A 19,462-nucleotide genomic window follows, 5' to 3' on the forward strand; every position below is an offset into this window, starting at 1 on the left:
GTCAGAGCACACACAGAATCCCCAAGCACAGAGGCTGCCAGTGTGACCCCGGTCAGGGCACACACACAGAATCCTGAAGCACAGAGGCTGCCGGTGTAACCCCCGGTCAGGGCACACACACAGAATCCCGAAGCACAGAGGCTGCTGGTGTGACCCCGGTCAGGGCACACACACAGAATCCCGAAGCAGAGAGGCTGCTGGTGTGACCCCTGGTCAGGGCACACAAAAAAAGGCTGATGTTCCTGGCTCTTGCTCTCCCTTCCTCTCTCACTGAAATCAATAAATTAAAATTTTTTTTAAAAGAAAAAAAGCAAGAGCTTTGGAATTCAAGTTTAAATTCATGTTCTAGCTCTGCCATTTATCATGTGGCCTTTGGCAAGTTACTTCTTGAGTTTCAGTTTTTTTAATCTGTATAATGAATAAGGGTATCAATTAAAGTAGCAGTAACAAAAGTAGCTCATTATTTATTAAGCACTAAACTATATGTGAGACATTGTGCTAAGAGTTTTACACTAATAATTTCATTTAATCCTCACAACAATTTATGGCATATGCACTAATATCATCATCCTCTCATCAATAAATATAAACCAAAGCTTAGAGACAATAAATAAATTGATTATATTCATAAAGCTAGTCAGCAGAAGAGTAAGGATTGGCTACCAGATGGTCTAATTCCAGAACCATATGGTAGGAGAATTAAATTATATAAAATGTATTATATAAAGTGCTTAAAGCAGTGTTTGACACATGTATGCTCAATAAACATTACTACGTTATTATAACTACTATTACAGATTCTCTATCCTATCCCTTTAAATAGAGTAATGTTTCCAAGTCAGCAAATATTTATATATGCCGTTTGGAATTTAATCAAAACATTTTTCTTTTGAATATACGATATTTACATGATAGTTTTATTTGTCAAGAAATTTGATTTGTCTTCTAGTCAAAGCTCTTAAAAATCAAATTTAACATCTAATCCATGGCTTATTTTATAAATTTATGACAAGGTGTCTTACTAATGTTCCAAGTACAAGAAAAACCTAAACTCTGGAATTGATAAGTAAATTTTTAAAGTTAAATATACAATAAACACCAACTTATTTCTCTTTATTTTAAAGATATTATCTACATACTTCTCTAATGACTTTGGCTTACCCATCTGGTAAATCATTGTCAAACAAACGACTGCAGTCCACAACTTGCCCTCCTGTGCCTATCCGGTCTCTGGACTGAAGACTTACTATTAAACAACAAAAAAAATTAGTAAGAGTCATAGAACATGAAAGAATTATTATAATTTAAAAGACAACCTGGCTTAGCTTATTTTAATACATTAGAAAGAACTACTTAGTTTCTACTAAATTCTATAATTTCTTTTTCTATGAGATTTTTTTTTTAAAGGAGTGATACTAGAATTTTAAGGTTTCCTACACTTTTTCGTGTTTCTGGAGAAAAGTCTAATCACTTTTTTCCATCATCATGAACAGTGCAAAGCTACTACTACACTTAGGAAGAGGTGTAACACATGAAAGGTATAGTCATGTACAGAAGAATTTGAAAAGATGACATTAATATTAGTTTAATTCTTGACCCATCTTAAAAAAAAAATACGCTAGAGTCTGTCAACAGGGCAATACTTGAATTCCATGAGTTAAAACAATACATCATCATCCAGTGTAGTTTAAAACTATCACTATAAACTTGGTAGTAGAGATGTGAACTCTAAATCAGGCTATATCAAATAGTTTAGCACTGTGACCTTGAACAAAATACAACTTTCTTGAGGTTGAGATAATCCCAATCTGAATAATGAGGAAGTCTGACTAAATAACACACCTGAAGTCTTTGCTGCCCTATTATTCTTTCATTCTATTTCTGGCAACTCTCCCACAAGATAGAAGAGATACAGGAAAACTAAACTACAGCCAAATCTCTTAAAGAATACTACATGAAATATGACATCTTAAGACCTTCGTTCTAGGAAGGATCTCAAAAATCTGAAATTTTCCAGTTCTGTAAAAATTCTGAAAACTTAGGGGGCACAATGCTGTGGGCAGAGGGTGTTATATTGAGTGGGACACTAGAAACCATGTCAACACAATAAAAATATTGTTTTGAAAAATTAGAAAGTTGAATAAAATGTTCTGTTTATAGGAGACACTATAACACATCTCAGTGAATACATTAGTGTTAAAACTGTACTAAAAACTCTATTACTTTTTATCAGAAAGGCTAAGTGAAATGTATACTGCAGTACAATCACATATTAATATAATTCATCCCTTAAAAATCATTGATTATAAACATGAATGGTTACAGTAAGTGAAAGAAAGCAAAATAAAAATTTTATGTTCACTTTAATTGAAATAATAAAAAGTATATATACATGTACAAGGATATAAAGTATTAGGATATATTTTTTTTAAAGTTAGTGTTCTAGTGTACTTTTCTCCATTTCCTGAAAAGCTGTTATATGAATCTATTTATGATTATTTGTAAAGGTTTAATTCAGCAAGAACTAACTAGAATTCATTATGTCCTTAAATGACAGAACTGTAGGATCATAAAGTATGTTTGAGTTCTGCCTACCTTATCATGTACACCAAATTTATGCAAAAGTTTTTTTTTGTTGTTGTTGTTTTTTGTATTTTTCTGAAGCTGGAAATGGGGAGAGACAGTCAGACAGACTCCCGCATGCGCCCGACCGGGATCCACCCGGCACGCCCACCAGGGGCAACGCTCTGCCCACCAGGGGGCGATGCTCTGCCCCTCCGGGGGGTCGCTCTGCCGCGACCAGAGCCACTCTAGTGCCTGGGGCAGAGGCCAAGGAGCCATCCCCAGCGCCTGGGCCATCTTTGCTCCAATGGAGCCTTGGATGGGGGGGGGGGGGGCAGAGAGGAAGGAGGGGGGGTGGAGAAGCAAATGGGCGCCTCTCCTATGTGCCCTGGCCGGGAATCGAACCCGGGTCCCCCGCACGCCAGGCCGACGCTCTACCGCTGAGCCAACCAGCCAGGGCCAAAAGTTTACATTTTTTTGCCTGACCAGGCAGTGGCACAGTGGATAGAGCATCAGACTGGGATGCGGAAGACCCAGGTTCGAGACCCCGAGGTCACCAGCTTGAGCGTGGGCTCATCTGGTTTGAGCAAAAGTACACCAGCTTGGACCCAAGGTCGCTGGCTCAAGCAAGGGGTTACTCAGTCTGCTGAAGGCCTATGGTCAAGGCACATATGAGAAAGCAATCAATGAAAAACTAAGGTGTCGCAATGTGCAATGAAAAACTAATGATTGACGCTTCTCATCTCTCCGTTCCTGTCTGTCTGTCCCTGTCTATCCTTCACTTTGACTCTCTCTCTGTCTCTGTAAAAAAATAAAATAAATAAAAATAATTTTTTTAAAAAAGTTAAAATTTTTGGCCCTGGCCGGTTGGCTCAGCGGTAGAGCGTCGGCCTGGCGTGTGGGGGACCTGGGTTCGATTCCCAGCCAGGGCACATAGGAGAAGCGCCCATTTGCTTCTCCACCCCCTCCCCCTCCTTCCTCTCTGTCTCTCTCTTCCCCTCCCGCAGCCAAGGCTCCATTGGAGCAAAGATGGCCCGGGCACTGGGGATGGCTCCTTGCCCTCTGCCCCAGGCGCTAGAGTGGCTCTGGTCTCGGCAGAGCAACGCCCTGGAGGGGCAGAGCGTCGCCCCCTGGTGGGCAGAGTGGTCGCCCCTGGTGGGCAGAGCGTCGCCCCTGGTGGGCGTGCTGGGTGGATCCCGGTCGGGCGCATGCGGGAGTCTGACTGTCTCTCCCCGTTTCCAGCTTCAGAAAAATACAAAAAAAAAAAGTTAAAATTTTTAAAAAATACTCAAACACAAATTTTTAAGTAAAACATTCTTTTTTATATATAATATATTCCAATGGATATATGTCTAACCACTTACAAAAGAAAGTCTATTTTTATAAATATAAATTTACACCTAGTAAAACTATTTTGTTATTTCTAGACATTAGTTAGCAAGCATTACATAACATACCCAAAAAAATAAAGTGGCAACAATTACATTTAAAAGTCCTGACTGACCAGGCCCTGGCCAGTTGGCTCAGCGGTAGAGCATCGGCCTGGCGTGCGGGGGACCCGGGTTCGATTCCCGGCCAGGGCACATAGGAGAAGCGCCCATTTGCTTCTCCCCCCTCCCCCCTTCCTCTCTCTCTCTTTCCCTCCCGCAGCCAAGGCTCCATTGGAGCAAAGATGGCCCGGGTGCTGGGGATGGCTCCTTGGCCTCTGCCCCAGGCGCTAGAGTGGCTCTGGTCGCGGCAGAGCGACCCCCCCCCCCCCCGGAGGGGCAGAGCATCGCCCCTGGTGGGCGTGCCGGGTGGATCCCAGTCGGGCGCATGCGGGAGTCTGTCTGACTGTCTCTCCCCGTTTCCAGCTTCAGAAAAATACAAAATAATAAATAAAAGTCCTGACTGACCAGGTGGCACAGTGGACAGAGCACTGGACTGGGATGCAGAAGACCCAAGTTCAAGACCCCAAGGTCGCCAGTTTGAGCGTGGGCTCATCTGGTTTGAGCAAAAGCTCACCAGCTTGGACCCAAGGTCACTGGTTCAAGCAAGGGGTTAACTCGGTCTGCTGAAGGCCCGTTGTCAAGGCACATATGAGAAAGCAATCAATGAACAACTAAGATGTCACAACGAAAAACTAATGATTAGCCTGACCTGTGGTGGCGCAGTGGATAAAGCGTCGACCTGGAATGCTGAGGTCACCGGTTCAAAACCCTGGGCTTGCCTGGTCAAGGCACATATGGGAGTTGATGCTTCCTGCTCCTCCCCCCTTTCTCTTTCTCTCTCTCTCTCTCTCTCTCTCTCTCTCTCCTCTAAAATGAATAAATAAATAAAAATAAAAATTAAAAAAAAAAAAAAAAAGAAAAACTAATGATTGATGCCTCTCATCTCTCTCCATTCCTGTCTATCCCTATCTATCCCTCTCTCTGACTCTCTCTCTGTCTCTGTAAAAAGAAAAAAACCCAAAAAACAAAAACAACAAAAAAGTCCTGCATGCCAGTATCTAGTTTGAAGTGTTTTACTACCTTCTCAACCTAAGAATGACGTGAATTATCAATAATTCTACAGTACAGATAATTCCCTGTGACAACCGCAAATAGGGCTGTTATGTTCCTACTCTGGCAATTCCCTAACCATGAACTCAGTTCACTGCCTTGTAAAATATAGGTTCATAATTCAAGTACTGTATTTCCCCATGTATAAGATGCACTTTTTTTCGAAAAATTTGGGGTCTAAAATCTGGGTGCGTTTTATACAGCGGTTGTAGATTTTTTTACTTGCTTTCCTGCTTTTTCACGCTTGTTGTCTTTGCACTCATTGTTTAATAATGAATAAAACCTGAGTTCAATAACTTTATATAATACATTATTTTTCACAAATTTTGGGACCCAAAATTAAGGTGGGTCTTATACATGGGAGCGTCTTAAACATGGAGAAATATGGCACATCTTATTCTAAATCAGGGGTAGTCAACCTTTTTATACCTACCGCCTACTTTTGTATCTCTGTTTGAAGTAAAATTTTCTAATCGCCCACCAGTTCCACAGTAATGGTGATTTATAAAGTAGGGAAGTAACTTTACTTTATAAAATTTATAAGGTAGAGTTACAGCAAGTTAAAGCATATAATAATTACTTACCAAGTACTTTATGTTGGATTTTTGCTAAATTTGGCAGAATAAATCTTTATAAAACAACTTACTATAGTTAAATCTATCTTTTTATTCATATTTTGGTTGCTCCACTACCACCCACCATGAAAGCTGGAATGCCCACTAGTGGGCAGTAGGGACCAGGTTGACTACCACTGTTCTAAATTCTGCGCTATAATGAAGTGATATGATTCCAATTGCTCTATTGTTCTGTAGGAAGCCCTAAATGAGCCCACCTCAGTGTCCTACCATACCATGTATCTCGATCATGTCTCGATCCATCAATTCTTAAGATAAGTCTCAGGAATTTTTATATAAAACCCTTCCTTTAGGTCAATTCCAGACAGCACATTAGCCCACTAAGTACCTTGAGTAAGGTAATAGTTTCTTTTACCAGTAAGTGCTTATTCTTTTTTTTCTCTTTTCTTTTTTTTTACCATTTCTCATTCTGTTTCTTTTTTTCATTAGCACAGATTATTTTAAAACTAAAGCATTAAACAAAGAGTTCAATATATACTCAGAAAACTAGCTTGAGAATTATTTTCAGAAAACTTTAATACCATCTATAAAGTATCAGTGCTCTACCTTATTTATATACTTTAAAAGAATTTCTTCCTAAAGGGTAACAGTTCTTCAAATCATCAGGGGCCTTTATTTTTAAACATTATTTATAGTTTTGGGGGGTATTTTTTAAATTAAGTTAGCCTGGATCCTATATGTACTATTACTATTTGAAACATTTTACATGACTCATTTAATTCATGCCAATACAATGAAATGACAGTTGTACTTTGATTTAAAAGATATTTAGAATTTAGGTCAGTTTGAATGAAGCCAAAATTCATGTAATTTTAAGTTCCACACTTACCTACTATCTGTCCTCTAACTGTATCATTGTCATTTGGCCCAAGTTTGCATAGATCCAACCTCTGATCTATTTCAAAGCAACAACAACAACAAAAAAAAAGGAATTAAAAAAGTTGGTATCAGAGATTCTAACATCTATTGAGTCTAGTCAATTTCCACAATCCACTGGAAACCAGGCCTATCATTTAAAGAATTAATCATGTTTTAGTGATGAAACAAATGTTTTAAATTTTGACTCTGTAGATAATCAATATAAATGTCTCAATAAAAGTTTTGATAAATTCAGATTTCAAAACAATGAGACACTGGTGTAATATTGCCAACATGCAGTTAACTTTCCAAAGATTTCAGATCAATTCAGTTTATTTCTTGGCTTGCCACTCAATACATAGCTGTTGTTCTGAAGCAATTTATCCCTAAGTCTTGATTTTATCATGTATAATAGCAGTACCTACTTCATATTTTATAAGGATTAAATCAGATAATAAGTAAAACTCTTAGCAAAGTACCTGGCACATGTGTGTTCAATAAATGTTAGTTGTCATTTTTTTCTCTAACCATTTCAAATGACCTCCCCACATACATACACCCAAAGTAAATAGTAATAAGCAGCCAGGTATAAACTGTAAGATAAAGAGTTTAAGTCATTCTGCTACTAACTCATTTAGGGGTAACTCATTCTCTCACGCTTCATCTATAAAACAGGTAGAACACTGGCCTGGTCCGTTACAGTATGGAACAATGTCACCCTTAACGTGTTAGTTTTACTTTTATTACAGCACTTATAACTGAATTCTTTTACAGCGGTATGCCATCTGTCTATAGTGAATTGATAAAACAAGGAAACCATATCTTAGTCTTTGTATTCTCCACTCCAACTATATCAGGTGCTCATTAAATGTTCAATAAATATTACTTCACATTAAAAAATCAAATAAATTAATAAACATTCATAAGCAGCAGAAGGAAAAACCCATACCCCAACACTATAGCACCTGGCTGAAATTACAAATATTTTTCCCTTTGGAAAATAAATAGACACTGCTAAGTCACTCCCTCTTCTGTGCAGGCCTTCTAATGTGTCCTGCTCCTTCTGCCAGGAGGCCTTAGCCCTTGCTTCTCAGAGAACAGAATCCATGCTTTTTTAACCTTTCTATCACCAACTTTTTGAACAGTACTTGGCATGTTAAAGGTTCAATACATGTTGGCTAACTAAATTAAATCAGATACAAGGTCACATGTGTGACCTATACATTTGTAGTCTGCCGGCTGGGTTCAGTAATAAAACAGTTCGTGCCTGACTAAGTGGTGGGGCAGTAGATAGAGCGTTGGACCGGGATGAGGAGGACCCAGGTTCGAGACCCCGAGGTCACCAGCTTGAGCGTGGGCTCATCTGGTTTGAGCAAAAGCTCACCAGCATGGACCCAAGGTCGCTGGCTTGAGCAAGGGGTTACTCGGTCTGCTGAAGGTCCACGGTCAAGGCACATATGAGAAAGCAATCAACGAACAACTAAGGTGTCACAACGAAAAACTGGTGATTAATGTTTCTCATCTCTCTCCTTTCCTGTCTGTCCCTTTCTATCCCTCTGACTCTCGCTATCTCTGTAAAAAATAAATAAAACAGTTCGTTTTTATAAGTTACACCTTTCCAATTTCAATGTCTTCCATCTCCTGTTGGTCACTCTGTCAACCCAGAAACATAAGAAATTCTTAGTTGTGTTTAAATTCCCCTAACTCAGAAATTCTAGCTCAGTTTTCTCCCTTTTTCTTTTTAAGAGGTCAATATTATATATCTGAATTGTGGTATCTCTTAATATAGCTAACATTCAAAGCTAAATTTACTCTATTTTTAAAGTTTTTTTTAGCTGAGAGGAGGGGGGATAGTAAGGCAGACTCCCGTATGCGCCCCTACCAAGATCCACCTGGCAACCCCATCTTGGGACAATGCTCGAATCAACTGAGCTATTTTTAGCACCTGAGGCTGATGCACTCCAAAGGCGCCATCCTCAGCGCCTGGGGCAACACTCAAATCAACTGAGTCACTAGCTATGGGAGGGGAAGAGGGGGAAGAAAGAGAAGAGGAAGAAGAGGGAAAAGAGTGGGAAGAGGGGGAAGAGGAGGAAGAGGGAAAAAGAAAAAGAGGAAGAAAAGGGGAGGAAGCAGATGGTCACTTCTCCTGTGTGCCCTGACCAGGAACCAAACTGCGGATGTCCATACGCCAGACTGATGCTCTATCTACTGAGACACCAGCAGGTCTACTCTATTTTTTACTTATTTTGTTAGCTAAATTCTATGTGAATTTTTGCTTAGTATAGGCATCTGGGCAAAAATTTCATGAAAATTGATAATATTTTTTATATTATGTAAAAAGAAATTCTGTAGAAACAAAAAATTCTGTTGAAAAAGATAACTATGCTCCAATTGAAACATCCCCAAAAGATACTCTGTCACCTGGTTACATAAATTATACATATGCTAAGTCAACTTGTCAATCCAATGTGGAAATCACTTTCTAATGTCTTGATCTTGGGTTTATCTTGTAAATGCCCAGGTTGGTGAAACACTAAGCTAATACTTAAATAGTTAATACAAGTGTCTTTCACACAAAATAACATTTACCTTTTGTAACTTTTAATTTTTTCAGTCTTATATATAAGTTTTATTCAGTAATTATTCTCCTTTAACTGCCACCTTAAACATTCCAATCACCTAAATAACTTTATCTCACAAATCCAACAAACCAGAGAAGGGTGCTAAGGAATAAAAAAGGCATATATACTTTAACTCCTTCCTTTTTACTCTTCTGGAATCAGTCATTTCTTAACCCTTATATAGTCATTGGAAACTAAGCATCAGCTCTGATTCAATTCCAGGATTCACATATTTAAAATGTTTCATTGTTTTTATAAGTCCATAAAGTAAATTTAGACCAGGATTTTTTACCAGTGTTTCAAACGCACACAGGAGGTTAAGTTTTTGGACCCCTGGCTCCTCTCCAAAATATGTATACATGTGTATACATGTGTCTGTATGTAAGCATACACGTGTATGTATATATATAAATGTTTTAAAGTACTAGTATCTACTCACAACCAGTGTCTTTGAGGCGATTGATGGCATTGGAGAGAAGACGAACACAACCAAGAAACCCAGCCCCTTGTTTTTTATGGATCTTCTTATGATTCCACACGCTGATCGTAACTGAGTCAGACTTCCCAATATACCTAAAAAGCCAAAATGACCACATGAGTAATTTGGCAATTACAAGAAGGTTAGTATAGAATTTTTCTTTTGTTTTGTAGTCTAGAGTCACAAATGTTTCAGAGTATGGTTAGGTACTATAAAACACATTCTGAGTTCAATCAAATCCACAGGATTAATTTTTTTTAAATTTGAAATCTTAAAAGTAAACTCTAAAAGGAACTTTTAATATATCCTTTACCGCATCTGCCAACTCTGGCTAAGTAACAATTTTTGTTAGTGAGAAAACTACTTTAGTAGGCTGGTGTCAAGTAACATTAAGGGAGTTTATGGTTATTTCCAAGAACAAAAATCCTGCAAGAGCTTTCATCACAGTCACATTTTAAATACATTTCAATGATACGACCTACGACCTCAGACAGTACTCAGTTCATTTTCAAGGGGCATTGTCAAGGCTGACAGACCAAAAATCTGACATACCTGTTGTGTTTTAAAATGCTGTAGAGCAAAAGCTGACTGTAACGCTTTTCCCCTGCTTCTCTCCTGTATACAGGCCTTGAGCGAGCAGGACTCTTGCAGATTCACTTCACTGCCTGCAGACAAGCAGAGCAGGGAAAAGCGTTACTACACTCATCTGTACATACACCTGCAAGTACGTGAGAGCTCTCCCACAGCCAATTGTTAACATGGTGTCATCCCATGCAAAAATGTAATGAAATACAGAATTCTATCAGTAGAACCCTAACTATATAGTTCAACAATTCTAAGAGGTCAAATTTTTGGTCCAGCAACCTTGACCTTAATATCATTCACAGTAAATTCAGAAAAATTCACCTAGTATATCAAAAAGCCTAAGCCATTAAGTAGGGACTAAAGCTTTTACATGAAGAACATGAAAGCCACTCTTGTGCCCCTGGATCTAGCTGTTTAAAGCATGCCCATCCCCATGGACTTTAAATTATGCAAGCTACTACATTCCTTTTAAATTATGCCAGTTTGAATTTCATTTCTGTTGCTTGCAAATGAAAAATCTGAGTTAAAGTATCATTCAGTGTGCGTGTAACAATTTTGAAACAGACCTAACAGATCTACCATGGCAAGTATCTATCTACAACCTGACATGTCGAAATTCTAGAACCAGAATCATGTATTAAATATCTAAATTTCCCAAACCAAACATTTTTTTTAAATCACACTGAATCAGTTTCTAACTGGGAACCTGATTCACAGGTGTGCTAAAACACGGATTCCCTCAGCTCTGAGAGCAGCCCACCCAGGCTTAAGTGCCCGGTGGCAGCCTAGATAACAAAGCCCATAGAGACCTTGAGACTTACACGTTGCAAACAGGGAAACTTCTATCAGTCTGTATCCCTGAATGACTATTAACAGTGTCTCACCTCCCTGCCACATGGACTTAATATATAAAGTACACATATTGTTTTAAGCCAGTAAAATTTGGTGTTATCTACTGTATCAGTTAGCTTGCTATAACCAATACAGGAGATAAATCATAAAGGGCCTTGTCAGCCATGGTATGAACTCTGGCTCTCATTCCAAGTAAGACAGGAAGCCAACGGGGATCTGGAGCAGAGGAGTAATAAGATTTGACATCTGTTTTAACAGGATTACTCTAACTGCTATGTTAAGAGAGACTGTAGCAGCAAGGCCAGAAAAGTAAGGAGCCTAAGGCAGGGGTCAGCAAACCACTGCTGTGAGCCAAAGCCAGCAGAGAACAGGATATATATAGTATGATTTCTTTTTTTTTTTTTAAGGATAAAAAAAATGTAGGTTTTAAGGCCATATTTTAAAATATTTAGAATACTCACATCTCTCTATTCACATGGCCACTTTTTTTTAACATAAAGTCATCATTTTCTATTTGCTGGATTCTGCCACAGAGTTGGACATAGTCTCCTTGCCATTCTTTTTTTTAACATAAAGTCATCATTTTCTAAGTTCTTCCTCACATTATAAGCAAAGCGTTCCTTCTTGGATATAAATTTGATTATAGCATTCCCCTACTAAAAATCCTTTCCCTGCTCCCATTGCTTTAGGAGAATAGTAAAAGTTATTAATGAGCTTCCAAGGACCTTCATGAGCTGGCTCCAGCTTGCTTTTCTTTGCCTGTCTTTTCCCACACTACCCTTACTATGTGAATTCACCAATGCTGCCTCTCTAAACTATTTCCAGAACCATGTTCTCTTTCCCCTCTGGTCTTAAACAGAATGCTTTTGTTTACAGCTTTCCCACCTTTTCCTTTTTCAACTCCTACTTAAGCCTACATACTCCTTTCCTAGGAAGCCTTCCCCAACTCCTAAATCCACGTAAAGAAGTCCTATTTATTTCCATAGCACCATATACTTCCTCATATTGTTATCACACTGTTACAGTTTATTATTTACTTCTCCTCATAAACCATTTGGCTATAAACTCAGAGGACTGTGTTCTATTATTCACTATTGTAGCTGGGTGTTTGGATGAATTTAAATCTGAAGCTAAAAAGAAACGGTTTAAAACAATCTGATTAAAAACTGTGAACTATGTACATAGATAGTAGTTTATTTCAGCTATGCTTTCAAAATCCCTAAAGGTCAAATCAACTAATAATTTTGTGACCTAAAATAATGTATTTACTAAAACCATCTAACATTTGAGACTTACATGGCCAGGTACTAGTCTAAGCAATTTATATGTAAATACAATACATATATTATCCTACTTATCTTCATAGCAGTCCTCTAAAGGCAGTATTGTCATTGTTATTTATTAATAGAAACTAATACATAAGAAATCAGACAATAAGCTGGTAATCACACAGGTAAGTAGTACAGGTGGGAAACTAGGTAGTCTTACTTCTATTGCCTATCTTTTAGTGCCTATTTATTTGCTATTTAAGTTAATATGGAATAATTACTGAGTCATAACACCTAAAGAGCATACACAAAAGCAAAATTCTTAGTGGCCTCAAGGTTTCTTTTTCTTTTTTTTTTTGTATTTTTCTCAAGTTAGAAGCAGAAAGGCAGTCAGACTCCCGCCTGCACCAGACCGGGATCCACCCGGCATGCCCATCAGGGCGCAATACTCTGTCCATCTAGGGCGTTGCTCCGTTGCAGTCGGAGCCATTCTAGCGCCTGAGGCGGAGGCATGGAGCCATCCTCACCACCCGGGCCAACTTTGCTCCAATGGAGCCTTGGCTGCAGGAGGGAAAGAGAGAGATAGAGAGGAAGGAGAGGGGGAAGGGTGGAGAAGCAGATGAGTGCTTCTCCTGTGTGCCCTGACAGGGAATCAATCCTGCGACTTCCACACACTGGAGTGACACTCTACCGCTGAGCCAACTGGCAAAGGTGCCTCTAGATTTCTTAATGATGCAATGGTAACAAGACATTTGTTCACATGTGGTTTATTTATTTATTTTGGTGACAGAGAGAGAGACAAATAGGGACAGATAGGCAGAAATGGAGAGAGATAAGCATCAAGTCTTTGTTGTGGCTCCTTCATCTCCTTAGTTGTTCATTTACTGCTTTCTCATATGTGCCTTGATGGGGGGGGGGGGGTACAGCAGAGTGAGTGACCCCTTGCTCAAGCCAGAGACCTTGGGCTCAAGCCAGCAACCATGGGGTCATGTCTATGATCCCATGCTCAAGCCAGTGACCCCGTGCTCAAGCTGGTGAACCCCCCACTCAAGCCAGATGAGCCTGCTCTCAAGCGGCAACCTTGGGGTTTTGAACCTTGGTCCTCCGCAACCCAGTCCAATGCTCTATCCACTGTGCCACCACCTGGTCAGGCTGTTCATATGTGGTTTAGAAGGTCCAATTTAAAATAACTGACCAGAATCCAGGCTGAACTGGGTGCTCTAGGGCAGTGGTCCCCAACCCCCAGGCCGTGGGCCATTTATTTGTACCAGTTCGCAGAGAAAGAATAAATAACTTACATTATTTCTGTTTTATTTATATTTAAGTCTGAATGATGTTTTATTTTTTAAAAATGACCAGATTCCCTCTGTTACATCCGTCTAAGACTCACTCTTGACACTTGTCTCGGTCACGTGATACATTTATCCGTCCCACCCTAAAGGCTGGTCCGTGAAAATATTTTCTGACATTAAACCAGTCCGTGGCCCAAAACAGGTTGGGGACCACTGCTCTAGGGTACTTTTAAAGTTAGTGGTCTAAAAGTAAGTAGGTGAGATGTCAGGCTTAGAGGTTTTGATGGAAGATTTAAGATTAGTTTTTGTAGGTAAAATCAAGTGGAACATTTGAAGAAAAGTTGAGGCTGATGAAAAGTGAAACAATGATTGTAATGTTTAAAAAAGACTTGGGAGTACAGATATCAAGAAAGAATTAACATGTGATAACTGAATTAGCAAACTGGAAAAAAGTGAAACCTAAAACTGCAGGAAGAAACAAACAAAACAAAACACAAAACTACTGCTGCTACCAAACCCCTGAAATATTGCCAAACTGTAAGCCCAAGATACTCTGATGGTGATGATGGGGTTGAAACAGAAGGAATGGCAGAATTACGTGCAATAAAAATGTCCTGGTTATACCTGCTTACCCTAGAGAGCTGACCAGCCCTACCCACAGGCAAAGTTTACAATCAACATTTAAGTGCCTCCGCTTAATTATAAAAAGACAAACCCAAACCAAATTAACAGGAAAAAAGGAACTCTGAGAAAAGAGGGTCACAGAAGAAAACTGCAATACTCATTTTTCTCATCAGAGAATATACTGCATACAAAAAACAAAAAAGCGGAGTTATGAAAAAGGGGAAGTCAGAAAGCAAAATGGTCTTGGAATTTAAAAATGTGAGAGAAGAAATTACAATAAATAGGAATGCTGGAAAACAAAGTTGGAGAAACAACACAGATATTTCATCACAGTTTTTATTTACATTTTTATTAAAACTTTTTAAACTAAGATAAAATTTGGGAGAACAAAGGACAACGAAATGATGATCAACTTAGGAGGCATAACATCCAAATAACAGGAGTTCCAGAAAAGGAAAAAGAAAGAAAGAAAATGGAGAATAAATCATCTATCAATAACTTTAAAATGTCCCATTGTAGGAATATGCAATGAAGACATGCAGAGTTAGGAAAGTAATTAGAGATAGCAAGGTGCCCCAGGGTGAAAGCCCTGAGCAGACGAGAGTCCAGGGCCTCTCTGACCCATACTGGAAACTGTACATACTGGCAACAGCAAAACAGCAGGATAGATTCAGCAACAAGGAATGTTTAGGCTTTCAGAACAGAGATTAGGAGTCAGCATGTTCCTTGTCCTTTACTTCACCCCCTGAAAACTTCTGCTGTCTCTTCCTTGAGTTATTTGTTCTGGCTAATAAATATGAGTAAGGCTAGGGATGGGGCTTCAGTCCTTTGGTCTACTGACTGGGGCTATTGCCTTCCCTTGGCCCCTTGGAACATGTCGTCTGGTCTCCAAGTAGTTTACTGTTGCTGTGACATCCCATAACTAAAAAATTTATCCCAATTAAAATGTTCCATTATGTAGTACTATGTATCAGAAGTACCAAATCCATCATCAAAAAATTTAACATTGGCCTGACTAGGCAGTAGAACAGTGGATACAGCATCGACCTGGGATGCTGAGGACCCAGGTTCAAAACTCTAAGGTCATCAACTTGAGCATGGGCTCACCAGTTTGAGCATGGGGTCATTAGCATGAGCATAGGGTCATAGACATGACCCCATAGTTGCTGGCTTGAGCCCAAAGGTCACTGGCTTGAAGTCCAAGGTTGCTGGCTTGAGCAGGGGGTCACTTCTGGAACTCCCTGATCAAGGCACATATGAGAAAGCAATCAAAGAATTAGCTCTGCAACTATGAATTGATGCTTCTCATCTCTCTCCCTTCCTGTCTGTCTCTATCTGTCCCTCCTTCTCTCCCCCCACACCCTCCTCTCTCACCTAAAAAAAAAAATTTTTGAAATCTTTTTGTGGGAAACAATAATCATGATGAACCAAAATCATGTCCAAAATAGAAGCCACCAGCCTCATGGGCCTATAAAGTACTTGTAATGTATAAGTAACATAACTCAATAATTATTTTATATTTATTGAATGTTGAAATAAAAATATTTTAGATATATTGAATTAAACAAAATATATTATTAAGCTTAATATTGTCTTTATCTTTTTACTCTTTTTAACATGGCTAATTGAAAATTTAAAATTACAGATGAGCTGTCATTTGTGGCTCACATTATATTTATTTGTGGCTTATATTATATTTCTATTCAACACTGTTGATCTAAACCTAGAAAACAATGGAGCAATGTATTAAAAATTTGGAGAAAAAGTGATGTCTAACCTAGAACTCTATACTCAAACTATCAATCAAGTAAGAAAACAAGATCTCAAAGTAATTTTCCATGTCTCTGTACTCTTTCTCAAGATAACAACTGATGATAACTTTACCAAACAAGGAACAACCCCCCCCCCCCCCCAAACAGGAAGTAACTGGAACTAGAGAGGACCGAGGAAATTCCCAGCATAGCAATCAAGGCAAGTTCCAGTCAACTGTGCAGCAGGTATAAGAGAACCACTAGATCAGCCTGGAACAAAAGGACAGATGCTGCAGAAGGGGTATTTCCAAGAAAAAAGGAAAGCCAACAGAGTATCTCATATTGTTAAACATACACACAGAAGATGTTCAGTCCTATAGGGCAGCCTGTGAATGAATTAATGATGTAGATAGAAAACTAAACAAATGCTAAAAGAGTTATTAACTTCAGAAAAACAAGAGTTTTCAAGGAAGGAAACATAATCATTGCACACCATGTGACTCAGTTATGAACATTTATATGATGATAATAATGTAAACATAAAACAGTGATTTAACCAAAAAGTTCAAATGACTATATAGGAGGGCTGGGAGAAAAGGGGCATGTGGGTGTTCTGGGAGTGAGGATGAAAGATACTGTTATAAAAGCTAAGTCATTTTCTAAGTTAAGAAATTTTAAAATACCTACAACTAAATAATTTTATATTTATATTTATATATTGAGATGCTATAAAATAAGCATAGGAACTAGAAACGGAAGAAAATACCAGAATAAACAGCCAAAGTTATTGAAAGCAGTTACTTGAGAAAGGGAATAAGGAATATGAATGGAGCAGAGAACTGCACTTTCCCAATAAAAGCCTTGCAGTACCATTTGTCTTTTTAAAAAGGTCCACATACTACTATGAATAAAATAAAATTTAAAGGAGAGAAACTATCCACATAGAAACAAAGAGAATGCCTATGAGTGTACCCTAATTATGATTTCTGGTTTTATATTTATAATTGACCTAAAGCAATGTTTTTATTTAATTGATAAAAGTGGAGGTCAGGAACTGCTCTACACTGTGTATGTATTTTGTTCTTCATAGAGTCATTATGAAGGTACCTCGTCTTCCAAAACCAGCTATAAATTAGCCAAAGTACCTTCCCAGAAGGTTTTGTATACCTCTGTGAAGACCAAATTATACCACAGATCAAACTCAGATATTTTTCAGTGATTCTTTTCAAATACTATATAAAATAATACTGATTCTATGTCTTATTTCAGATTAGTCATTTAAACCTACAGGTCATAATGCTGATTCCACTTTGGATCGAGAGTATTCTTCACAGTATCTGTAGAATGGCATTGCCCAGATCCATCAACCACCACCTTAGCAAATGGGTCCGGAAGTCCTGTGAAAAGGGGGAAATTTTTTTAAATTAAAAAATATTTGACACGGAAGACATAAGAGTAATTACATAAACATTACTATTTTTTACAAGGATTATTTCATTCTTTATAAAAGTTTAACATTTAGCTATAAATATGGTCCATTTAAAAACTATGGTTAAAGTTAATTCTACATTAAAGACCAAAAACTACATTTTTTCTTATTCCTATTCTCATCTTTAAACTATCAAGGTCTAGAGGTTATATCAAATGTGCAAGTTTTTACAGATCTTCACCTTTGAACCCAGAAACGAAAATGCTTAAAACATTTCTGGCTCTTGAGTTTTCCCAAGGTCTTCCTTAGTAGCTTATTTAAAGGACAACTTAGTAAAGGTTTTCACACAGGAACATGGGCTACAGAGAAAATAGCCAAAAAGTTTTACTGAACTACCACGGGTGGGAGAAACTAAAACAAAAAAATCTAATACCCTGCCTTGGCCTTGGCTGATTGGCTCAAAGCATCAGTCAGGTATGTGGATGTCCCAAGTTCGATTCTCAGTCAGGGCACACAGGAGAAGTACCCATCTGCTTCTCCAACCCCACTTCACCCCACTCTCATTTCTCTCTCTTCCCCCCCACCCTCTCTCTTTCTCCTCCTTTCCTGCAGCCATGGCTGATTGGAGCAGGATGGCCCCAGGCACTAGGATGGCTCCATGGTCTCTGCCTCAGGCACTAAATAATGGCTCTGTTGCAATGGAGCAACGCCCCAGATGGACCGAACATACCCCTGATGGCCATGCCGGGTGGATACTTGTTGGGGAACATGGGGGAGAGTGACTCTGCCTCACCTCTTCTCAATAAATGAAAAAAAAGAAATGAGAGGAAAAAAAACTAATGCCTGCCTTTAAAAAGCACAATATCTGGCCCTGGCCGGTTGGCTCAGTGGTAGAGCGTCGGCCTGGCGTGCAGAAGTCCCGGGTTCGATTCCTGGCCAGGGCATACAGGAGAAGCGCCCATTTGCTTCTCCACCCCTCCCCCTCTCCTTCCTCTCTGTCTCTCTCTTCCCCTCCCACAGCGAGGCTCCATTGGAGCAAAGATGGCCCGGGTGATGGGGATGGCTCCTTGGCCTCTGCCCCAGGCGCTAGAGTGGCTCTGGTCGCAGCAGAGCGACGCCCTGGAGGGGCAGAGCATCGCCCCCTGGTGGGCAGAGCGTCGCCCCCTGGTGGGCGTGCCGGGTGGATCCCGGTCAGGCACATGCGGGAGACTGTCTGACTGTCTCTCCCTGTTTCCAGCTTCAGAAAAATACAAAAGCTCAATATCTGCCTGACCAGGTGGTGGTGCAGTGGACAGAGCGTCAGATTGGGATGCGGAGGACTCAGGTTCGAGACCCTGAGGTTGCCAGTTTAAGCGTGGCTTCATCTGGTTTGAGCAAAGCTCACCAGCTTGGACCCAAGGTTGCTGGCTCGAGCAAGGGGTTACTCTGTCTGCTGAAGGCCCACGGTCAAGGCACATATGAGGAAGCAATCAATGAACAACTAAGGTATAGCAACGAAAAACTGATGATTGATGCTTCTCATCTCTCTCCGTTTCTGTCTGTCTGTCCCTATCTATCCCTCTCTCTGACTCTGTGTCTCTGTAAAAAGAAAAAAGAAAAAGAAAAAAAAAAAAAAGCTCAATATCTAGCCTGACCAGGCGGTGCCGCAGTGGCTAGAGCGTCAGACTGGGATGTGGAGGACCCAGGTTCAAAACTCCAAGGTCGCCTGCTTGAGCACGGGCTCATCTGGCTTGAGCAAGGCTCACCAGCTTGAGCACGAGGTCGGTGGCTTGAGTGTGGAATCATAGACATGACCCTATGGTCGCTGGCTTGAGCTCAAGGTCTCTGGCTTGAGCACGGGGTCACTCACTCTGCTGTAGCCCCCCCACCCATCAAGGCACATATGAGAAAGCAATCACTGAATAACTAAGGAGATGAAGGAACTGCAAAGAAGAATTGATGCTTCTCATTTCTCTCCCTTCCTATCT

The 19,462-nt window shown here is 39.6% G+C and overlaps 1 protein-coding gene across 1 annotated transcript in view; it reads right to left on the reverse strand.

Annotated features, from left to right (window-relative positions):
- The window catches only part of SMURF2 (SMAD specific E3 ubiquitin protein ligase 2), a 120,207-nt gene that overhangs the window by 35,733 nt on the left and 65,012 nt on the right, over nt 1-19,462 (reverse strand). Inside the window, exons 3-6 of the mRNA XM_066386436.1 lie at nt 17,355-17,463; nt 9,656-9,789; nt 6,567-6,632; nt 1,162-1,246 (exon numbers count right to left, since the gene is read on the reverse strand). Of these exons, the coding sequence (XP_066242533.1) occupies nt 1,162-1,246; nt 6,567-6,632; nt 9,656-9,789; nt 17,355-17,463 (394 nt within the window). The remainder of the gene's footprint in view (nt 1-1,161; nt 1,247-6,566; nt 6,633-9,655; nt 9,790-17,354; nt 17,464-19,462) is intronic.

Source organism: Saccopteryx leptura, chromosome 5 (assembly GCF_036850995.1).
Source record: "Saccopteryx leptura isolate mSacLep1 chromosome 5, mSacLep1_pri_phased_curated, whole genome shotgun sequence".
Classification (NCBI taxonomy): Eukaryota; Metazoa; Chordata; class Mammalia; order Chiroptera; family Emballonuridae; genus Saccopteryx; species Saccopteryx leptura.